Source organism: Hemitrygon akajei, chromosome 6 (genome assembly GCF_048418815.1).
Source record: "Hemitrygon akajei chromosome 6, sHemAka1.3, whole genome shotgun sequence".
NCBI lineage: Eukaryota > Metazoa > Chordata > Chondrichthyes > Myliobatiformes > Dasyatidae > Hemitrygon > Hemitrygon akajei.
Genome location: NC_133129.1, coordinates 61,964,834 through 61,989,973, shown reverse-complemented (window position 1 = coordinate 61,989,973; position 25,140 = coordinate 61,964,834). Strand labels below are relative to the sequence as shown.

The window sequence follows — 25,140 nt, the reverse complement described above, 5'->3', positions numbered from 1 at the left end:
TTCTTTCCACTCTTTTCTATAAGTGTATACCTCAGATAAATACTTTGTGGAGATTTGTGATATATATGATTATATGATATATATATGTGTAATGTCTGAAATACATCTTATGGAAATGTTTGTTTGATGATGAACTTCAATACAAAAAATAAATTACAAAAAAAAGTAGAAATTAGTCATCCTGTGATGACTACAAAGACAGGAACAGCATAAGTTGTGGAGGAGCAATGGTGTATTAGCAGCAACCTGCCACGTTTTCACTTGGTATGTATAGGCACCAGAAATTGTTATCCATTTTAAGGAGTTCTGAAGGTGAACACTAACAGTTTCAGCATCAATTCAGGAATAATTTCCAGGCAATCTAAGGACAGATATATACCTTTAATTGCTAAAGCCAAAACAGTCATGGCAGCTTGTAAACAGTTACCCACATTCAATGAATTAAAGGTTGAAGGATGAACATAACAAGAAGCTGATGTCTGTGTATACATTCAGTGGGAGCCACCAACAAAGAATTTTCCTTTAAATTTTTCTTACCAACAGCACTTGGCTGTCTGAACTTAAACAAACTTGCCTAATGTTGTACTCTTATTGTTCTGATGAAGTGATTAAATTTTACCGAACTATTAGCCCAAAGGAATATATAATTGAATCACAGAGGAGACGCTTTTACTAATAAACCTCATTGCTGGCCACACATAAGAAAAAATGGTGAACCCAACTTGCTGGAATTTCCCAAAAGTGCAATCAGCAGAGAATGTTTCCAATTAACTGCACATGCAGAGTTTTGAAAGTGTTGGCCTAGAACGTGCACTCAGCAGTGTTAAACACTGACTTAAACAGAAATACAAACATTTCTTTTGCTGTTCACCCCTACTGGAATTTACAGAGAGAAGCCCACCTTGTGAAAATTAATACTGAATTTCATAATGTGCTGTGGCTTTTTGTTAACATTACAGTGTGTAATTTCTCCTTTAAATGCTATAAAATTGGCAGTCTTTTCTCATGGGCTTAATTTACTTGCAGACTGTAATTATTCACATTACACCAGTGAATAATCAGCTTCCCAAAGAAGCACCTGGAGTTATTCGCCACCTCATCGTTAAGGAGACGGAGATAGCCATACTGACGAAGAACCAGCTGCACTTCACAGACATCGAGTCTCCAAACAGGCAAATTGTATATACAATCACAAATCCGCCCTTCTTTACTTCAGTAAATGGGTAAGGCCTGCTTTCCAGACTCCTTTGAACATTATGGGTATGCTAAGCATTTGTAAACATCTGGCAAAATATTTCACAATGCTTTATTTTGATTTCTTGTGTATTTCTTGGAAGAATGGATCTAGATTGAGTGTATGACGATTCTGCAGGCCCTGATCTGTCAAGCAGGTGGTAAACAAGAGTTGCTGGCAGGAAGTTAAGAGAAATGAAAGAGGAAATGTAGGAAGGAAGGGAAAGATTCAGGGGTCTCTTTTCAGCCAGACAAGCAACATGTAACTCTTTTTCATAAGATGTCTAAACCAAGACACTGCTCTTGAGAGAATCAACCAATCAATGCCTACGTGCAACAGGACCTGGGATAAATTCAGCCACTGTCCAATAATTTGCAAGTGCCACTTGCATCCCATAGGTGCAATGTGATGATACGGCCAAAAAGTAGATCATGTTGCTCAATTTTAGCTTTTGTATTTTAAATGTGATTTCAAGTGTCGATGTCTGAAATCTGAAACAAAAACAGAAATAGAAACTCTCAGCAGGTCAGTCAACATCTGTGGAGAGGGCAATAGTTGATGTTTCAGGTTCAAAATTTCATCCAAACTGGGAAAGAGCAAAAAAACACAAGTCGCGGAGCTGGTGGAGGAGAGATGGATAGGACAAAGGAAATATCTTTGAGGTGAGGCAAAGGTTGTTCTGCGGGTAAGCTGTTGATGAAACCATCTAATTATCACACTTGTTATTAGAAAGCAATCTATGTTGCTGCTGTGGATGACAGATGGGCCTTGGGGTGTCATAGCATGTCAGGTACAATACTTGTAAAAAAGAAAATGTCAATTAACTATCTCAATATCATTGAATCAAGCTATACTGAGTTTCCGTGGTAGAATCACTAGAGGTTCTAACTATATCTTTCTTTCTTACTTAAGTCTTCCTGGTGCTGGAAAATTACTTCTAACCGACAGCATGAAGAAAATGATGAAAGATTCCAGTGTCCCAATGCTCAAATCATTCACACAGGTAATTAAAATGATACTTTTAAGAGTTAAGATCAAGGGTAAAAATAGACTTCAATCTTTCCACTTTGCCATTAAATTTGTTGGGAGCAGTGTGAAGATTGACCCCGTGGTACAGGCAGTTGATGACAAATATAGTATGTACATGAAAAATATGTATGAAAAACTGAATTAACTGTCAAAGGCTTTTTATGATCTTCAGTAATAATAATCCACAATGCATCTCACAGAGACATGGGTAAAGTTCAAAAGTTCAAAGTAAATTTATTATCAAAGTACTTATGTCACCATAAACAATGTTGCAATTCATTTTCTTGTGGGGATACTCAATAAATCCATGATAGAGTAATAACCATAATAGAATTAATGTAGCAGATAAGGTAATCATTATTTCTGTACTGGTTCTTTGAAAGACCTACTGTCTTTATTTGCTCCACAGCACTTCCCCTGACATAAATACCATTATATCTGTTTAATTTTACCTGCATTTCAGGGAAGTCTGAAGAATACAATGTGACAGAGAGTAACATTTATATGTTAAAAATATTCAGGGATATTAAATGTGCTGCGCGTTGGGGTGATGCAGATATGATGTTTTAGCTTTCAAGAGGGAACTGGAAAAATTTGAAAACAGCTGGGGGGAATTCCAAATGATCCTTGAAAAAATCATCAGATGCTTCATAGGCTGAATGGACCTCAGACACATCCATAGTTCTTCTCTGATATAAAATGCCCTCTGTTTTTGGAAAAAAAAACACACACACCTATCAGCCACCAGCCTAGGCAGCACTTTCCATGTAGCTAGTTCAGATATAACCAAATAACAATTACAGCACGGAAATAGGTTATCTCAACCCTTTTAGTCCGTGCAGAACATTTACTCTCATTTAGTCCCAGCGACCTGCACTCAGACCATAACCCTCCATTCCTTTCCTGTCCATATACCTATCTAATTTTACTTTAAATGACAATATCGAACCTGCCTCTACCACTTCTACTGGAAGCTCGTTTCACACAGCTACCACTCTCTGAGTAAAGAAATTCCCCCTCGTGTTACCCCTAAACTTTTGCCCACTAACTCTCAAATCATGTCCTCTTGTTTGAATCTCCCCTACTCTCAATGGAAAAAGCCTATGCACGTCAACTCTGTCTACCCCCCTCATAATTTTAAATACCTCTATCAAGTCCCCCCTCAACCTTCTACGCTCCAAAGAATAAACCTGACTTGTTCAACCTTTCTCTGTAACTTAGGTGCTGAAACCCAGGTAACATTCTAGTAAATCTTCTCTGTACTCTCTCTAATTTGTTGACATCTTTCCTATAATTCAGTGACCAGAACTGTACACAATACTCCAAATTCGGCCTTACCAATGCCTTGTGCAATTTTAACATTCCATCCCAACACCTATACTCAATGCTCTGATTTATAAAGGCCATTATACCAAAAGATTTCTTCACCACCCTATCCACATGAGATTCCACCTTCAGGGAACTATGCACCATTATTCCTAGATCACTCTGTTCTACTGCATTCTTCAATGCCCTACCATTTACCATGTATGTCCTATTTGGATTATTCCTACCAAAATGTAGCACCTCACACTTATCAGCATTAAACTCCATCTGCCATCTTTCAGCCCACTCTTCTAACTGACCTAAATCTCTCTGCAAGCTTTGAAAACCTACTTCATTATCCACAATGCCACCTATCTTAGTATCATCTGCATACTTACTAATCCAATTTACCACCCCATCATCCAGATCATTAATGTATATGACAAACAACATTGGACCCAGTACAGATCCCTGAGGCACACCACTAGTCACCGGCCTCCAACCTGACAAACAGTTATCCACCACTACTCTCTGGCATCTCCCATCCAGCCACTTTTGAATTCATTTTACTACTTCAATATTAAAACCTAAAGATTGAACCTTCCTGGCTAACCTTCTGTGCGGAACCTTGTCAAAGGCCTTACTGAAGTTCATATAGACAACATCCACTGCCTTACCCTCATCAACTTTCCTAGTAACCTCTTCAAAAAATTCAATAAGATTTGTCAAAAATGACCTTCAACACACAAATCCATGCTGGCTATTCCTAATCAGACCCTGTCTATCCAGCTAATTATATATACCATCTCTAAGAATACTTTCCATGCTGACTATTCCTAATCAGACCCTGTCTATCCAGCTAATTATATATACCATCTCTAAGAATACTTTCCATAAATTTACCCACCACTGATGTCAAACTTACAGGCCTATAATTGCTAGGTTTACTCTTAGAATCCTTTTTAAACAATGGAACAACATGAGCAATACGCCAATCCTCTGGCACCATCCCCATTTCTAATGACATTTGAAATATTTCTTTCAGAGCCTCTACTATTTCTACACTAACTTCCCTCAAGGTCCTAGGGAATATCCTGTCAGGATCTGGAGATTTATCCACTTTTATATTCCTTAAAAGTGCCAGGACTTCCTCCTCCTTAAATCGTCATAGTTCCCATAAATTCCCTACTTGTTTTGCTTACCTTACACAATTCAATATCCTTCTCCTTAGTGAATACAGAAGAAAAGAAATTGTTCAAAATCTCCCCCATCTCTTTTGGCTCCACACATGAAGAGCAATGAGACAGTTGAAGTTGTAGGTTGACTTACAGGCAATGCATTAAATTGATGGTAAAAACTGCAGTCTGAAAGCATTAATGATGAACATTGGCGGGAGAACTGCTCTATTGACTCTGAGGTGCAGTGCTGTGACAGCAACCCTCCAAGAAAATGGCGAGCTTCTCAACCTTTTTCTGAACCCTACTGGAAGTTAAAACCAGCCAATCTCATTGGTTAATGCTTTTGTCACAGCCACGTGTTATCAAAGTTCAAGTTTAGGCAATGGTGGTGCAACCCCAGTAAAATGAATTAATAGAATCAACTGAAACCATTGAACTTGTATGTACATTTATGGCAACTGAGGCTGTTCATGCAGGGCTTTAAACATGAAGCGTCTTATCCTTGTTTCTGTTGGAGACTTCCTGTGTTCTATTTTAATTTGTTTCAGGATGCAGTGAACCACCTGAAAGTGGCCTACATGCCTCCACTGCAGGATATTGGGCCCTACCAACAACAGCTGCAATTTCATTTCTCAGTCAGCAATCAACATGGTGGCACGTTATATGGCCTCTGTTTCAATGTTACAATTCTCCCAGTCAACAATCAAGTTCCAGAGGTAGGCATATTTAAAGGAAATTTCCAGTGCTGGCACTTGAGGTCAGTTTTAACTGCAGCAACCTGCCAGGAGCCAACCAATCCCATTCACAAGAGTTAGCCACAATTTTCTGTTGTATTGGACCAGTAGGCTGTAGAAGATTAAAGTATCATCACAATGCAGTTATTGTAAGCATGGGTTTACTAATATTGCGTCACCTAAACTGCCAAGAAGGTAGTTTCAAAGTTTCAAAGTGTATTTATTATCAAATAATGTATAAGTTATACAACCTTGAGATTTTTTTGCTTATAGGCAGTCGCAAAGCAGGAAACCCAAAAGAACCCAAAATTGGTTCTTGCCTCTGAACCTGACACAGTCTATCTGGGCCATTGTTTAAATTGTCCAAACAGCATATCGTTCTAGGACCTGGGCATCACTGCAGCGAAAGGCTCCGGGCCTAGACCATATCGCCCAGCAACGCTTTAAGATTGCACTACTGAACATGGGCGACAGCTCACTGGTAGTTCAAAAGGCAAGAAATTTGACAAAAAAATTACTAATAACTCTTTTTCTGAAGTAAATTATGATAAATTACTGCTGCAAGCAATGAAGAGGTGAACAAAGGTGAAGCGAATTTGAGGGATGAACCATGCTGGAACATTGAAGAATCGAAGCAAACTAAGTAAGCCATTTGGAAAGAAGTTGAGGCAGAGGAGTCTTGTTGCTCATACAATTGGTCCAGGTGTGAGGTTGGATCACTCTGAGTGCCGAGCCGATATGGAGAAATTCTGAGTGGCTTCAGGTTGGGCAGCGAAATATGGGCCCAGTAACTGCATCTAGAAATATAGTCTCTGGGATTAGGGTAATGGCAATCAGATTACTGCATGGATGTCATTAAGTATCTTTAGACTCACAAAGATAATTTCATGTCTGGGTTTCTCCACTCTTGATACCTATACATAATGTTGAAGTTAAGGTCAATGCTGAACTGAAATGGCTGTTGTTAGGTCATATTACATGACCTGTGTATTAACTGTAGATAATTCTATTCAAAGGTATAACAATGTCAGCAAAAGACAGACTGCTGGAGGAACTCAATGAGTTAGGCAACAACTACGGAGACAAAGTGATAGTAAATATTTTGTATTAAAAATCCGTCTCTGAAGGCCATCATTCTGCCTCCAAGGATGCTGCCAATCCCATGGAGTTCCTTTAGCAGTTGTCTTTTGCTCCAGATTCCAGCACTTTTAATCTCTTGTGTCTCCATATAACCAGTGCCATCTTGAATAAACAAAATAAAAGCAGAAAAAACTGGGAACATTCAGCAGGGCAAACAACACTGTGGAGACAGAACAGTTAGCATTTAAGCTTCCAGAAACTCCGTCACAAGTAGAAAGGAAAGGAAAAATCCTCTCTTTCTTAGGAATGACGAAGGGTCAAGTACCTGAAACATGAACTGTTTCTCTTCTCACAGATGCTTCCTTTCTTGTTGTGTTAGAGTCATGGAGTCATACAGCATAGAAACAAACCCTTCAGCCCAACTCATCCATGCCGGCCAAGATTCTCATATAAGCTGGACCCATTTGCTCATTTTTGACCCACATCCCTCTCAACCTTTCCTATCCTGTACCTGTCCAAATGCCTTTTAAGTGTAAAGACAACACGAGTGAATCTGCAGATGCTGGAAATAAATAAAAACACAAAATGCTGTCTGGCCTGCTGAGTTCTGCCAGCATTTTGTGTTTAAATGTAAACCACGTTTTTGCAGCATTTTCTGTTGCCATTTCACATTTGCATTTAAAGATTCTTTTGATTTCCATTTTGAACAAATCTCACACTCTTGATAATGTTAGACACTAAGATCACAGGTGACTTTTGGTGCAGCATGAAACGATGAACTAACATCAGAAATGAATAAAATAACAGTAGTGTTGTTAAGTAGGGTCATTTTAGATAGGTACCTGATGGTCAGCACTGACATGATGGGCTGAAGGGCCTGTCTCTGTGCTTAATGACTCTGGTACTTTAACATAACCCATGAGAAGACAGCATTGTTCATTGTATATACCAGTTTCTCTGATCTTTGCAGACTACAAGGAAACAGTCTACTGCTTTGTATTGTTGATTTATTGACTGTGAATTTCCCCTCCTCTTATAATGTAGACAGGAAATTTTTCTGACACATTGTCCACAGTCTTCTGTTCCTGTGAATTCTTTCCTTCCCTCTGCTCTCCCAAGCACCTGTTTGTTTGTGTGGTCCATTGCTTCCCTGGGGAAGACCTAGAACTTCAGCATTCTCAAGGAATGGCTCATTTTAGACTCTTGGCACTGCACTGGAGAACCACGTGGAAATGTGAGACACTTTTTAAATTTTGCTTCTAAAACAGCTGATGAAAATGAATAACTTTTTTCTATTTCTCCGCAGTTATACACAAGCCAGTTGACCGTTAAAGAAGGGGGATCAGGTCAAATTTCAGTGGACAATCTGCTGGTGACTGATATTGACACAGAGGACGATCACCTCAAGCTCATTCTTCAGAAGAAACCAATGCATGGAGAGGTAGAAGTGAATGGATTTCCCATAACTGAAGGGAACATGTTCACCTTAACAGATCTCAAGGATTTCAAAGTTCGGTGAGGAATCTGTTCTGGTAAATAATGTACTGTATGATCAACTACTTCACTAGACAGAGATATGCTTCATGGGCATAGTTTGGAGAGCAATATGTGCACCTTACTATCACAAGGGAAGCCAGGGAGTTGAATATGGTTAGGAACAATTGGATGAAAATCCTTCCCTCAACTGATACAAGGTTGAGGTACAACCTCATCTCACCTCACAATTGTAGTTGTATAATACTGAAACTCAAACAAAAGCAATTTTAGACAAGGTTAAAGTAAAATATAGCTGCTCAGTGGTGCAGTGGCACTTGCACCAGACTTTGAGGCGAGTGGTCCCGGGTTCCAATCCAGCCGGCTCCCTTGCACACTTTCCATCTGTGCTGGGTTGAGTGTCGAGCTAGCATTTCAGCCTCATACAAAAACAGACAAAAATGCTAAAGAAATAACAAGGATGCTGCCCAACGTGCCATAAGGCACAGAAAGGAACAACAAAGTGAAATGTATTATTACTCTACCTATGTGTTATTATATGTTACCTTGAGATTCATTTTCTTGCGAGTGTTTACAGGAAAATTATGAAAAGCATTATAATTTACAAAGAAAAACTACATATAAACAAAGACTAACAACCAATAAGCAAATAAAAAGATACTGAGAACATGCATTATAAAGGCTCTTTGAAAGAGGGTTTGTAGGTTGTAGAATAAGTTAAGATTTGTGGTGAGTGAAGTTATCCACACCAGTTCAGGAGGCTGATCATTGTAGGGTAATAACTGTTTCTGAGCCTGGTAATATGGGACCTAAGGCTCCCATATCTCCTGCCCGATGGTAACAGCAAGATGAAAGCATTGTCCAGATCTTGGGGGTCATTGATGATGATTCTTATGGCAGTGCTCCATGTAAATGTACTCAATGAGAGGGAGACTCTGCCTATGATGGAATGGGCTGTTTCCACCACTTCCTATTGTCTTTTTCATTCCTGAGCAATAGTGTTTCCATACCAGGCCATGATGCAACCAGTTAGAATACCCTTCACAGTGTACCTATTGAAGTTTGTCAAAGTTTTTGAGGACATCCCAAATATACACAAATTTCTAAGAAAGTAAGAGTTGTCATTACTTTTTTTGTGATGGCATTTACATGATGGGCCCAAATCACATCCTCTGATGTGATAACACCAAGAAATTTAAAGCCACTGACCCTGTCCATCTCTTATCCCCTTAATATTTTGTTCTTTTCTTTTGGGATTAATGGATAACAAAAACATTTTGTGTTCATAGATACCAGCATGATGACTCTGAGACAACCCACGATGAAGTTACCTTTTCAGCTACTGATGGTTCAAATTCAGCTCGAAGTGTTCTGGAGATAAAGGTCAGTGAGGATTCATTGATTATAGTGAAGAATTTACAAGTGATATCTGAAGTTCTGAGCATTTGCATTGGAAGGGTTTGTTCCAGCATTGAATATCACAGGAGACAAAAACAGTCTTTTTTCTAATATTTCTGATTTTGGATGTAAATTTCAGTTTATTTGTTGAATTTTAGAATTAATTACAGGATGTAATTATTGCTAATTATTACATCTTGATTCCCTGCAGACTCTCTTACAGCATTGCGATATTCTCTTACAATACATTTGAACAATACTCAGTCTTCATTATCTTGTTCTTTTCCATGACTTGTCATGTCATCAGTTCTTCCACATTTGTGCATTCAAGACACTGAGTTCCATGTTGCTCCATGCCAACAAAACCCTGTTTGTGCTGCTTCAAAATGCCTGCTCCATGGGACGTGGAAGTTAACCACTTCTTCAATGAGCCATCATTGCAAATGTTTCCATTGGTCATTGTTGCCTCAGTTATTACCTCCTTGGCTGATTAGCAGGGTCCCTGAGGGAATCTCTGAGCTATCATGTGCACCCTTATAGCAGGACTAGGAAAAGCTTGCTGACATGTTCATCTTCCACCTGTTTCTGTGCCTCCACCTCCTCCTCTCTCAACTCACCCTACTGGAGGTTTTCAGATGAGAGATGATTTTTCATTGTAACCAGATAAAAGACCATGCAGCAAATGATGATGAATGATTCAATCCTATCCAGTGTTTGATTGATGCAGGCACTAGAATCTCATTAAGAAAGGTGAAGCGGGTTAAGACTACTCATTGGAGCTCAGCGAACAGAGTATAAATCATAAGGGGCATAGAAAGGCTGAATGCACACTGTCATTTTCCTAAGGAAAGAGAATCAAAACCTAGGGACCATAGGTTTAAGTTGAGCGGAGAAAGAATTAAAAGGACCCATAGGGGTACTGTCTCCACCCAGAGGCTGGTGCGTATATAGAATGAGCTTGTAGAGGAAGTTTAGAGAGATATAGGCCAAACATCAATAAATAGGATTAACAGATGGAAATCTTAGTTGGTGTGGATGACATGGGCAGACTCCATGATGTATGACTCTATGACTAGGAGGACCCTAATAACATGTTCCACATCTCAGTGCTCTGCCGATCTAGCAGGAGCACAGAAGGAGAATGGAATAGGGGAATAGGTACCCTTTGATCCCTCAATGCCTGCCATATTTAACTAGACCAAAATACAGATAAAATGACCAAAATATACTGGGCACTGCCGATGCATGAGAATAAAAATGACATGAGAATTTACCTGAAATATAGTATTGACACCCATGATTATTGGGCACCCAGGATGCGACAGGCTTAGTGATTCATGTACAGATCTGGATTCACAAAAGGAGTCTGCAGCACCATGCAAGTGCAGTCACTATGTCCCTGAGAATGAAGCCAAGGCCACAGTATTCAGACCTAGAATATAGAAGAGTACAGCACATAAACAGTCCCTCCGACCCATAATGTGCATTTCTCCTACATTCCTCCTCTGAGGAACTCCACCCAAGGAGAGGAAGATAAAATCCATTCTGTTGCGAGTTAGTGGTAGTAAAGTATTAAACTGTAATGTTTGTCATTGAATGAGATGATACTGCCTGTGGTGATTTGAAGGCTAAGAAGATCAAAAACGTGTGGTTGGACTGTATCTGCAGCAAGTTACAAATGACGGTAAGCCTTGGTGAAAAATGCTTCCCATCAAGAAGGAAGCTGGATAATGGCTGCCTGTGTACTCCGGAGCCATTAGCTCTTCATCCCCTTGATTTTCTGTCCCTTATTAAAGAGGTAAGATGTGGAGAAGTGATCTGTGTGGTTACTTTTCCAGTGAAGTTCAACTTCATTCCTGTGATTTCTGTCAGTCTCTTTTGTATACATTCCACAGGTTTGTACCCATTCCACAGTGGCTGAACAACCCTTTAGATTAATTACTATATAAATGAAGTACTATAAAAACTGCTTTATCTTGATTGGTCCAAAATGTTTCTAATTTAGCAAACGTTATGCAGTTTCTATCTACAGGGAGGGGTGTATATAACAAGTACTGTGTAGGTATTATTTTTCTCTGCTCAATATGATAACTTCCCTGAATGTACAAGTGTGTTGTATGAACACGAATAGCTGGTACAATGTTGTATACAATATAAATCATCCTACTTTACCTTGTTTGCACAGTTAATGGACAAATAAACTACATGTTTGCCCAAGCAAGCAAATGAAGCTGCTCAACTTAAAGGGGTTTTTCGTCCCCTGTGTTTACGAATCTTAAAAATTTGAATTATCTGAATACACTTCTATAGCTACATCCAGGTTAAAGGTGCACATACTTTAACCTCAAACAAGAAAACATCTGCAGACACTGGAAATCCAAGCTACACACACAAAATGCTGGAGGAATTCAGCAGACTAGGCAGCATTTATGGAAGGGAGTACAGTCAACGCTTCAGGCTGAAACCCTACTTACAGACAGAGCAAGAGAAAAGGCCTATACTTTTAATTTAGCACATAAGATGTTAAAAAAAAATTGTCTGGTGTGTCATATCTTAAAAGTAAGACCTCTCAGCTACCTGCAGTCAGGAAATCAACCCAATCAATAGACATTGGCAAGAGGACCAGCAATCAGTATTGGTGATTTGGTCAACCATTGAAAGTCACACAATGGTGGCGTGCAGCAACTACAAAATGCAAGAGAAAGTTCTTCAGTGTGGAATGCTTGGGAGATGAGCAAGAAAGAGCAAGGAGATACAGAGTCATACATTTGCTGGGTCTTTAATCGAATTATCCACTTGTCCTGCTTCCCTGTTCCTTCCCCACGGCTTCGTATATCTATTTTTCCCCTCCACATGAATTCCCCTCTGTAAGCCAATGGAATTGTTTTACCGCTGTTCAAGGTAATGCAAGACAATATGCAATAAGCAGGAGGATGTTTAGAAATGTTGGGTATCGAAGTACATTTCCACAACTCCTAGAAGGTAACAAGCTGTTCTATGAAGATTATTCTGTGAAGATATCATACTCACACTGTATAAAATATGGCTGGAGTATTGTGGACTATGAATAAATGATGTGCTAGCATTAGAGAGGATATAGGATAGAATTACAAGAGCATTGTCTAATCTGGAAATGTTATTTTTGAGGAGAGATTGTCTATTCTGAGACTGAAGGGCGATTCATCAAAGAGTGGGAAGTGTTTATTTATCGGAGTGTGAATAGGAAAAGCCCACTCCCTTAGCCAAGAGGTCAACAGCTCAGGAAATAAATTGAAGATAATTGGTAGGATTGAAAAGGAGCTGAAGGAAAATCATCTGCAACAGGGTGATTGTATCAGAAATATTTGGCTTAAAAGGAAAGGAAGTTAGCTGAATTTTTAATACAGCTATTTTGTCAGGTAGATGGTGATTAACTTTAGGAGGAAGAGGACTGTGACAACTCCTGTATACACTTGGGGAGAAGAAGTTGCAGTGGTAGAGGAGTACAAACTGACAACAGACTTGACTGGAAAACCATCACCATGGCTGTTGACAAGAAGGAGACTCTATTTTCCAAAGAAACTGAGATCCTTTAATGTGTGCAGCAGGATGTTGGAGACCTTTTGCCAGTCTGTTGTAGTGAGTGCATTCTTCTTTGCTGCTTTGTGTTAGGGGAGCACAGCATCGGTGCTGCTGATGCTAAAAGACTAAATAAACTCATCAAAAAGACTGGATCCATCCTTGGCTACAAACTGGACTCTTTTGAGGTAGTGGAGGAGAGGAGGTCACTAAACAAACTGTTATCCATTATGGACAATCAGGCACATCCTCTCCATGACCCACTGAATAAACAGAGAAGCACTTTTTCAAACAGACACATTTAGCTCTGCTGTCACAAGGATCGTTACAAAATATCTTTCCTAGCAAATGCAATAAGCATTTACAACAGTTCATCTCTGTGTGACAGGTGAACACACATCATAGTACAATAGTCTCTGCTTTGTTATTTTGTACATTATTATTGCACATTGGTACACTTTTTATATTATTCCTATTTTTACACCACTGTTCTGTATTTATTATCAGCTAAGCACACTGCTAAGTGTGTTTTTAAATGTTGTTGTAACAAAAGAATTTCCCACTCAGAATCAATAAATGACTTATTATTATATTTATTGCAATGAAATAAATCTGGTAAGAATTCAAATGTGGCTGCAAACTTAGTGCTCTTTTACACTCTTACACAAACTCATGATCTGTCCCAATATGGCTAACATAGCACACTGATTACTTTTACCTAACTAAAGTCATCTTGGGTATCTCAAGTCAAGTCACTTTTTTTCTCATTTCGACCATAACTGCTGGTACAGTACATAGTAAAAATGAGACAATGTTTTTCCTTAAAATCTTTTATAGGAAGATGGGAAACATTGGCTCCCTGTGAACTTTAACCTTGTTTTGAAGGTAACACTCGAAACCCTGGTATTAGCACACAGCCTAACTGTGCTCTGTATTTGCCCACTAGGTCTTAGCAGTGAATGATGAACCTCCAGCGATGAAGCCTGGTTTGAACCCTGTGCTGTATTGTCTTGAAGGAGAGGATATTGTCATTTCAACAGAGAATATCCAAGCTACTGACATAGATAGCAACAATGAAAAACTGCTGTTCATGATTGCAAAGGAACCATTGCTTGGGGTGGTACAGAAGCACAGTCAGATTGTGGATCGTTTTACTCAGGCTGACATTATTGCAGGAGTGGTGAAGTATGTGCACACGGGTAAGTGCCCACTACAGTCTTAGCAAACTGGCACACTGCTTTACATCCTTAAATTGAAGCATTAAAGTGGAGTGTAAGATTTGTGTCTATAACAGGTGAGCAGTTTTAAACTGTGATTGTGCAAAAGGCCTGGTTAGTAATTGACAAAGAAACCGAGTTCCTGCAAAGAAACAGAATGACTTATTCTGGGTTGAAGTACCTTTACTTAAGGTCGAGTGACTATATAACATTATAAGAGAGTTGCTAGGATGTTTTGCCATTTTTGTCTACACCTCTGTTGTAAGCTGAACCCTACATACACTCACAACCATCCCCAATAAGTTAGCCTGCTGAAAGCCAAGTGAGATGTCAGTCACCTGTCAATGCTGATAAGTGCAGCAGCAAGATAGAGATTGCAGGCAGGTTCGGGCCTGCTCAATCCCTGGCACGCATTAAATATCTAAGTGGCAGTTTCCTATGTGTACTGACAAAAATGCGGATGTATGCAAAAAATGGAAAAAATATAAAATTCTGGAAACACTCAGCCAGTCAGGCAGTGTTTATAGGAAGGTAAATGGTTAACATTTCTGAACTGGCAAAGGTCTCCAGACCTGAGTGTTCTGGAATGAAGATCTACCAGGATCAAGCTGAATAGTAAAGCAGCTCAGGGAGGTAAATGGTCTTCTCCTAATCCAAACACAGTGCATTCCAGTTCATTGAGCCTTCGGTTAATTGAGCCAGCCATTTATTTGGTACAACCCTTAAAGAACAAAAACTAATCAAGAAAATTGCCAGGATTCCCTTTGCTTATATAGGACATTATGCAACTTAATTGGGACAGGAGACTGTTGCTGAACCATTTGTAACTAATGTCAGTCACATGTAATTGTGTGGCTGCTAAACTCAACACCAATTTTAGAGTGAACAGTTTTTAAACAGAGTCAATTGCATGTGTTTTCAAAAAGCAGTGATTTTTGTCACTGATAGTTGGCAAGGAATAAGCAGTAAAACAGATTAGATTTGTTTTGCTCACTGTGGTTTTAAGCATTGAGGCTTGGAGATGTCAAAAACTGCTGGGAGTGAAAATGAAACAATTTCACAACTTTAACAAGTCAGGAACTATAGAGAATTTGAAGGTTTCAACAATCATCTTGAATGTTACAATGAAAATGATGATTTGGAGGATGCATTGCATGAAGGCAGTCTGTTGTCTACACTTGGTGCATGCACTGATTTTGTTCATTTACAGTCAATCAACAGAACATGGAAGCGTACACAGGATGAATTCCTCTGTCGAAAACTATTACGAACGAATACAGTTTTATAGTGCCATAGTAGTATTGGTAATGTTCTAATTTGTTCTGTTTATCATTTAAATACATAATTTGTTACTCAGTTAAATGGTAGTTTGTCCTTTTTATTCTGTTTTAACTATTTCCATGAACCTGGTTAAGTGTGGCAGCCACTTAACTGCGTCAAAATGTACTGGTCCCAATCTGTCCCAATTAACTAGAATCCACTGTACTTCCATCTTCTAAATTGGAAATAGAAATCACCCAACACTTCTGTCTGATATAATTATAGAGTCACAGAACACTACAGCTCAGAAACAGGCCCTTTGGCTCATCTAGTCCATTATTAATCTGCCTAGTCCCATTCACCTGTACGCCGACCGTACACCTCCCATCATGTACTTATCCGTATTGCTCTTAAATGTTGAGATCCAACCCACATTCACTACTGTTAGCTCATTCCAGCTCACCATCCTCTGGGTGGAGAAATTCCCCCTCACATTCCCCTTAAACATTTCATCTTTCACCTTTAATCCATGACCCCTAGTTCTAATCTTACCCAGTCTCAGTAGGAAAAAAGAGCCTTATTGCATTTACCTTATCTATACCCCTCATAATTTCCTTTACCTCTATCAAATATCCCCTCATTCATCTACACTCTTGGAAATAAAGTCTTAACCTATTCAATCTTTCTATATAACTCAGATCCTCAAGTACAGGCAACATCCTTGTAAATTTTCTCTGCACTCCTTCAATCCTATTGACATCTTTCCTGTAGGTAAGTGACCAAAAATGCACAAAAATAATCCAAATTAACTCTCACCAATGTCTTGTACAACTTCAACATGGCATCCTAACTCCTGTACTCAATACAGTGATTTCTGGAGGCCAATGTGCCAAAAGATTCCTTTATGACCCTATCTACCTGTGAAGTCACTTTGAAGGATCCCCCTACTCCACCCTTCAGTACTCTACCACTCACTATGTAAGTCTTATTCTGGTTCGTCCTACCAAAGTTTAATGCCTCACACTTGTCTGCGTTAAACTTAAACTCCATCTACCATTTTTCCAGCTGGTCCAGATCCCGCTGCAAGCATCAGTCGTCTTCTTCGCTGTCCAATACACTTTCAAACTTGGTGTCATCTGCAAATTTGCCGATCCAGTTTAATACATTATCATCCAAGTCATTGATATAGATGACAAACAGCAATGGACCCAGCACTGATCCCTGTGGCACACCAGTAATCACAGGCCTCCATTCAGAGAAGCAACCATCTACTATCACTCTCTGACTTCTCCCACAGAACCAATTTCTAATCCAATTTACTACCTCAACTTGAATGCCAAGCAACTGAACCTTCTTGACCAACCACCTATATGGAACCTTATAAAAGACCTTACTAAAGTCTTTGTGGACAATATCCACTGCCTTGCCTTTATCAACTTTCTTAGTAACTTCCTCGAAAAACTGTATAATTTTGGTTAGACACAATCTACCACACAGAAGACCATGCTGATTATCCCTCATCAGTCCAGGTTTATCCAAATACTTATTTATCTCGTCCCTTAGAAAACCTTCCAATATCTTACCCTGTACTGATGCCAGGCTCAGCAGCCTACAGTATCCTAGCTTATTCTTATAGCCTTTCTTAAACAACAGAACAACTTTAGCTATCCTCCAATCCTCTGGCATCTCAACTGTAGCTACGGATGTTTTAAATATATCTGCTGGAGCCCCTGTAATTTCTGCACTACCCTCCCATAGGACCTGAGGGAACACCTTGTCAGACCCTGGGGATTTATCCACTCTAACTTGCCTCAAGACAGCAAGTACCTCCTCCTCAGCACTGGTCCATCACCTCAGTGCTGCTTTGTCTCACTTCTATAGACCCTGTGTTGATCTCCCAAGTAGATGCAGATGCAAAAAATTCCATTTAAGATCTCCCCCATCTCTTTCAGTTCTATGCATAGATTACCACTTTGATCTTCCAGAGGACCAATTTTGTCCCTTGCAATTCTTTTGCTGTTAATATATCTGTAGAAGTCCTTAGGATTCTTTCACCTTGTCTGCAAGAGTAACCTCACGCCTTCTTTTACCCCTCCTGATTGCCCTCTTAAGTGTTCACTTGCATTTCTTATACTCCTCAAGTAGCTCATTTTCTCCTTCCTGCTAAGCACCTCTATTTTCTTAACCAGGGCCTCCTTATCACTCAAAAACTAAGATTCCCTAAACCTGTCATCCTCACCTTCTATTCTGACAGGAGACACAAACTCCATACACTCAAATTTTCACTTTTGAAGGTCTTGTGACGATCCACTTCCCAGCGCACTCGAACCGGCTCACAAAGCGGCACGCGCCGGCATTGAGGCAGGTCCCAAAGAGGGCGCCAAGCCTGCTTCATCAGCAAGGGGAAAAGCCCGCGCGCGGGACGGGACTGTGAATACGCGCCCCCTACAGTATTCCCGCCCGGGGAGGGCGGGATCAGGAAGGCTTTAAAGAGAGGCCGCGAAGTTTGAATAAACCTCTTTCACAACTGCAGCTCACCGACTACGTGTCGTTATTTCAGCGCTGCGTGTAGCACACCACTACAATTGGTGACCCCGATGGCCCAAACGACATTTGGACCGGAAATGAACGATGCCACATATGTTCATGCAGTTTCGTTAAAACTGCCAAGCTTCTGGACGCTGCGACCTCACCTATGGTTCCAGCAAGCAGAAGCCCAATTCCACATTCGGCAGATAACCTCGGATGCCACATGTTACTATTACGTGGTGAGCTCCCTCGACCAGGAGACAGCCGCCCAGGTTGAGTAGTTCATACAGTCGCCCCCAGAGGACGGCAAATACACAGAATTCAAAACCCTGCTCATAAGGACTTTCGGACTCTCATGGCGCGAGCGAGCTGCCCATTTACTGCACCTGGATGGTTTGGGGGACAGGCCACCGTCGGCTTTGATGAACGAGATGCTCTCCCTGGCCGGAGGTCACAAGCCCTACCTTATGTTTGAGCAGGCGTTCCTAGAGCAGCTGCCCGAGGACATACGCCTGCTGCTGTCCGACGCGGATTTCAGTGACCCCTGGAAGGTGGCGGCCTGGGCAGACGTGCTATGGAAAGCCAAGAAGGAGAGTGCGGTGTCTATCGCACAGATCAACAGGCCACGCTCCCAGCAGCAGACCAGACCAGGCCCGGCCGCAGAGCCCACTAACCCCAGAGGCAGGGGTGAGGAGACCAATGAACAATAGTGCTTCTACCACCAGCGGTGGGGCGCAGAAGCCCGCCCTGCAAGTTCCCGGGAAACGCCAGGGCCAGCCGCCGCTGATGGCTATGGCGGCTGGCCATCGGGATAGCCTCCTGTATGTCTGGGACAAGCAGTCGGGATGCTGCTTTTTGGTCGACACCGGTGCCGAGATCAGCGTCTTACCTCCGACGAGTTACGACACCCGCAACAGAGCACCGGGTCCCACCCTGAGGGCCGTGAACGGCAGCACAGTAAGGACCTATGGCACCCGTACGGTGCGGCTACAGTTCGGCTCCAGCCAGTTCACGTGGGACTTCACACTGGCCGCCGTAGCCCAACCGCTCCTGGGAGCGGATTTTTTGCAAGCTCACAGCCTACTGGTCGACCTCCCAAGGAAGAGACTGGTCCATGCCAAGACCTTTCAAACGTTCTCCCTGGGTGAAGCCCAGTTGCTGGCCCCACACCTAGACTCCATCACGCTGTTCGACAACGACTTCACCAGAGTCCTGGCGGATTTCCCATCGGTTCTGGCATCGCAGTTCACAGCAGCCATGCCCAGACACGGCGTACAGCACCACATCCCGACACAAGGACCACCCCTCCACGCCCGTGCTCGAAGGCTTCCCCCGGACAAGCTCCGACTGGTGAAGGAGGAGTTCAAGAGGATGGAGGAATTGGGGATCATACGGTGGTCCGACAGCCCATGGGGCTCCCCCCTGCACATGGTGCCCAAAGCAACAGGGGGCTGAAGACCATGCGACAACTACCGCAGGCTGAATGAGGCTACAACACCGGACTGCTACCCTGTGCCGCACATTCAGGACTTTGCAGCAAACCTGCACGGCACACGGATCTTCTCCAAGGTGGACTTTGTCAGGGGATACCATCAAATCCCGATGCATCCGGACGACGTCCCCAAAACGGCACTCATCACCCCGTTCGGCCTTTTCGAGTTCCTCCACATGCCGTTCAGCCTAAAGAATGCCACACAGACGTTTCAGCAGTTAATGGACGTGGTAGGACGCGACCTGGACTTCGCTTTCATCTATTTGGACGACATCCTCATAGCAAGCAGCAGTCGTCAGGAGCATCTGTCCCACCTCCGTCAACTCTATGCCCGACTGAGTGAATATGGCCTAACAATCAACCCGGCTAAATGCCAGTTCGGGCTCGACACCATCGACTTCCTGGGCCACAGGATTACTAAAGACAGGGCAACCCCTCTGCCCACCAAGGCAGACACAGTCCGCCATTTCCCCTGACCCAACACAATCAAAGGCCTTCAGGAATTCGTGGGTATGGTAAATTTCTACCACCGCTTCCTCCCTTCAGCAGCCCGAATCATGCCCTGATGATTGCCTGATGATTGCCTGATTCGCCCTGATGTCGGGTAAGGGCAAGGACATTACCTGGGATGGGGAGTCCGCCGCTGCTTTCATTAAAACCAAAGAAGCCTTGGCAAATGCTGCAATGTTAGTGCACTCCAGAACAGATGTCCCTACCGCCCTCACAGCGGACGTATCCAACACGGCAGTCGGTGGAGTGCGGGAACAACTCATCAAGGGTCGCTGGCAACCCCTGGCGTTTTTCAGCAAACACCTACGACCACCCGAGCTCAAATACAGTGCTTTCGACCGGGAACTGTTGGCGCTATACCTGGCAATCCGGCATTTCAGGTACTTCTTAGAAGGTAGGCCCTTCACCACGTTCACGGACCACAAACCGCTTACCTTTGCATTCACGAAAGCGTCCGATCCCTGGTCGTCCCACCAGCAGCGCCATCTGTCCTACATCTCCGAATACACGATGGATGTCCAGCACGTCTCGGAAAAGGACAATGTCGTGGTGGACGCGCTCTCTCGCCCTAACATCCAAGCCCTGTCCCAGGGGGTAGACTATGAAGCACTGGCGGAGGTGCAACAGGCAGACGAGGAGATCCCTAGTTACAGAACCGCAGTCTCCGGTTTGCAGCTCCAGGACCTCCCCGTAGGCCCAGGTGAGAGGACCCTACTCTGTGACGTCACCACCGGCCAACCCCGCCCCGTCATCCTGGCAGCCTGGTGGCGGCGCGTTTTCAACTCCATTCACAACTTAGCACACCCCTCTATCAGGACAACCGTCTGGATGGTAGCCAACAGGTTCGTTTGGCACGGACTCCGCAAGCAGGTCAGTGAATGGGCCAAAACGTGCATGCACTGCCAAACAGCCAAGGTGCAGCGGCACACCAAAGCCCTGCCACAGCAGTTCCACCCCACCCACCGGCGTTTTGACCACATTCATGTGGATATCGTGGGACCCCTGCCAGTGTCGCGAGGAGCGTGGCACCTCCTGACTATCGTGGACCAGTTCACAAGATGGCCAGAGGCGGTCCCGCTCACCGACACCACCTCTGAATCTTGCGCCCGGGCACTGATCGCCACCTGGGTGTCCCGCTTTGGTGTACCGGCCCACATTACCTCCGACAGAGGCGCCCAGTTCACCTCCAGCCTGTGGTCAGCGATGGCCAGCCTGTTGGGGACTCAGCTGCACCACACAACTGCCTACCACCCACAGTCGAATGGACTAGTGGAGCGTTTCCACCGTCACCTGAAGTCGGCTCTCGTGGCCCGCCTCAAAGGGCTTAACTGGGCGGATGAGCTCTCCTGGGTCCTGCTCAGAATCCGCACGGCGCCCAAAGAGGATCTGCACACCTCGTCAGCCGAGTTGGTGTATGGCGCACCCCTGGTCGTCCCAGGGGAGTTCATACCAGCCCCAAGGGGGCAAGAGGAAGAACCCGCGGCAGTCCTGGGCAGACTACGTGAGAGGCTCGGTAACCTGGCCCCCATACCCACTTCACAGCATGGGCAGAACCTGACCTGCGTACCCAAAGACCTGCAAAACTGTAAGTTCGTTTTTGTACGACGGGGTGGACATTGGGCACCGCTACAGCGGCCCTACGAGGGGCTGTTTACAGTGATCAGAAACAACGGGTCCACATTCGTGCTGGACATTGGGGGGGAAAGAGGAGGTTTTCACAGTGGACCAACTCAAACCGGCCCATGTGGACTTGGCGCAGCCGGTCGAGATTCAGGCACCGCGGCGCAGAGGGAGACCTCCCAAACAGAGTCCGACCCAGACTGAGGACATTGGGGGGTGTATCGCTGGTTCTGGGGGGTGGGGTTATGTGGCGACCCACTTCCCAGCGCACTCGAACCGGCTCACAAAGTGGCATGCGCCGGCATTGAGGCCAGTCCCAAAGAGGGCGCCAAGCCTGCTTCATCAGCAAGGGGAAAAGCACGCGCGTGGGATGGGACTGTGAATATGCAACCCCTACAGTATTCCCGCCCGGGGAGGGTTGGATCAAGAAAGCTTTAAAGCGAGGCCGCGAAGTTTGAATAAACCTCTTTTGCAACTGCAGCTCACTGACTACGTGTCGTTATTTCAGCGCTGCATGTAGCACACCGCTACAGCCACCCACTTACCAAAAAGCAACGTCACAATCCAAACGTGCCAGATTCTTTCTGATACCATCAACATTGACCTTTCTCCAATTTGGAATCTCAACCCAAGGACTAGACTAGTGGTTGCCAAACTGTCGATCGCAATCGACCGGTCGATCTTTGGAACTTTCTCAGTAGATCCCGAAAAAAAAAATAAAAATAAATACCCAAATACTGTGGTAATGTGAGCATTATGTAAATAAGTAATACTGATTAGGATAATTGTAATATAGCAATACTTCTGCTATGGAAAGCTGTTTGTAAGAGGTTGTTTCCAGGGTTGCAGGGTCTTACTTCCGTTCTTTTTGCCTGGTGCGCATGTGTGTATAGCCCCTCCATTCGGTGGTTGAGTCGCAGCAAAGTGCTGCAACGATTTGTTGACTTGCTGCCTGAGAGAAAGACTTTTCTGTCAATAAGAAAGGAGGAGCACGAGGAACTGTCAGATGATGCGTGGCTACTGGATTTAGGGTTTCTTACAAACTTAATGGCTAAATTAAATGCACTTAACAACAAGCTCATGGGAAAAGGCTGACACATGCCCCACATGAAAGCGCAGTAATTGTGTTTACAGCCCAGCTCAGTATTTGGATTTCAAATTTAAAGAGCGGGAGGCTGACACACTTTCCCAACTCGGATAAAATGTTACAGGCCATCTAGAAAAAAAATGTTTTTCACCCTGAGCAGTACTGTGTTTACCTAGAGAAACTGGCAATAGAGTTTGATTGGTGCTCTGGGGAGTTAAACGTCATGAAAGATATTGCTGCATTTATTTCAAACCCTTTTCTGCCGATAGATATAGAACAAATAGCAGCCAAATTCCAGCAAGTATATGGTGTGCCAAGTGTTATTGAAGTGGAAATAATTGATTTGCAAAATGACATCGAGCTTATAGGAAGATCAAGGGACGGTGACTTTTGGGGGCTTGTCAGCAGGGTGAAGTCTCCATCTCACCACGTGTGCACTAAAAGTCAGAGCCTACCTTGGGTCAACTTATCTGTGTGAAATTGCATTTTCACAGATGAAAATTATTAAATCTAAGTACAGGAGCTGTCTTACAGACTGTCTCAGACTAGCTGTCTGTAGTTATGAGCCAAATTTCAGGGAACTAGCAGAAAGTATACAGCCCCAGTCATCACACTGAGTGCAACAGTCAATTTTTATTCATTTATCTTTCGTGTTGAAATAAAATTAAACAATGAAACTCAGAATTGAAGATATGAAGTATTGTAATATTCTTAAAGACAGCTATGGCCTATTTGATATGCTAGTTACAGTGCTTTCTTGGTTGAATTAATTTGAAAGTTTGACAAAAGCATTTTATGTAATTCAAATACAATCAGCTCAAATAAAAGGCCTCAAGTTGGAGGTACGATCTGAGCAGTTTTTTTCTCTAAACGATTTATTAGGTAGATCTTGCCTTTCATCAAGGCTGAGGTAGGGGATCTTGGGCTTAAAAAGGTTGGCGACCACTCGACCAGACTATCATTTGCCATAATTATCTTGAACTTAATGGTATTAAGATCACTAGATGTGATGTTCCCTGACACATACTTCTGTCACCTGCCCTGTCTTATTCCGTAATAGGAGATCTAGTATCACATTCTCTCTAGTTTTGACACATTTAACAAACTCTATCCCATGCACCTCTTTTGCAGTAGGAGAGTGCAGTCAATATGTGAAAAGTTAAATCACCTACTATCACAACCTGATGTTTGCTGCGATAGTCTGCAATCTCTCTACAAATTTCCTCCTCGAAATTCCACGGACTGTTGGGTGGGTCTATAATATCATCCCAGTAGTACAGTCCTCCCTTTCTTGTTCCTCAATTCCAGCCATATAGCCTCAGTAGATGAGCTCTCCAGTCTGAGCACTGCCATGACATTTTCCCTGATTACTAATGTCACCCCTCCCACTTTAATCACTTTTCCTGTAGCACGCCTAAAATATCAGAACACTGAGCTGCCAGTCCTGCTCCTCCTACAACCAAGTCTCACTAATGGCCACAATGTCATAATTCCACATGCTGATCTATGTCCTAATCTCATCTGCCTTTCCTACAATACTCCTTTCATTAAAATATACACAACTTAGTACTTTAGACCTAATATGCTCAACCTTTTGATAACTGCCTTTATATGTAGGCTTAAGAACATCATTCTCTACACCCTTCTGTATAGGTCCCACCTTCCCTGGAAGAGAGTTTAATGATTAAAAAATATGAAGCTTTCTGTCTTTGCCATCTCCTTAGCCATGTGTGAATCTGTATGGTCTTCCTATTTCTGGCGTTACTAGCATGTGGCAAGGGTAGCAATCCTAAGATCACAACCCTGGACATCCTGTCCTTTAATGTAGCACTTAACCCTTGAATTCTCTTGTCACCCTTCCCACCCATGTTATTGGTACCTTTGTGGACCATGACCTGTGACTGTTCACTCTCCCTCTAAGAATGCTGTGGACTCAGTCTGAGATGACCCTGACACTGGCACCCAGGAAGCAACAAGCCATCTGGGAATCTCATTCTCAATCTCCTGTTGGTTCCCCAACCGATGAATCCCTTATCACTACAGCTTGCCTCTTCTCCGCATCTTCTCTCTGCGTCACAGAGGCCTGACTCAGTGCCAGTGACCAGACCGCTGTGGATTTCCTCTGCTGGTCATCCCCACTAACAGTATCCAGAGCAGTATACCTGTTGTTGAGGGGTTACAACCACAGGGGTGCTCTGCACTAGCTCCCTATTCCCTTTCCCCCTCCTGACGGTTACCTAGTTAGTTAACTAAGTCCTTCACCTTGGGTGTAACTACCCCACTGTAAGCCCTCTCAATCAACTGATTTGTGATTAGGGTTGTGCTGGTTCATTTAAGAACAAAATGGTTGAAGGGAAGTAATACACGCAAAATGCTGGAGGAACTCAGCAGATCAGGTAGTATCTATTGGAAAGG

General features: G+C 43.0%; 1 protein-coding gene across 6 annotated transcripts in view; it reads left to right on the top strand.

Moving 5' to 3' along the window:
• The window catches only part of frem1a (Fras1 related extracellular matrix 1a), a 184,607-nt gene that overhangs the window by 98,662 nt on the left and 60,805 nt on the right, over positions 1 to 25,140 (top strand). For 5 of the 6 annotated variants that reach the window (XR_012099265.1, XM_073048443.1, XM_073048442.1 and 2 more), the window contains 6 exons: positions 1,027 to 1,223; positions 2,147 to 2,237; positions 5,295 to 5,462; positions 7,867 to 8,075; positions 9,344 to 9,437; positions 13,957 to 14,209. Coding sequence is in view for 4 of the 6 variants with exons in the window: in XM_073048443.1 (XP_072904544.1) it covers positions 1,027 to 1,223; positions 2,147 to 2,237; positions 5,295 to 5,462; positions 7,867 to 8,075; positions 9,344 to 9,437; positions 13,957 to 14,209 (1,012 nt within the window). In the remaining 2 variants the exon portion in view is untranslated. Of the gene's footprint in view, positions 1 to 1,026; positions 1,224 to 2,146; positions 2,238 to 5,294; positions 5,463 to 7,866; positions 8,076 to 9,343; positions 9,438 to 13,956; positions 14,210 to 25,140 lie in introns of those variants that run through there. The other variant, XR_012099266.1, reaches the window with a different exon arrangement.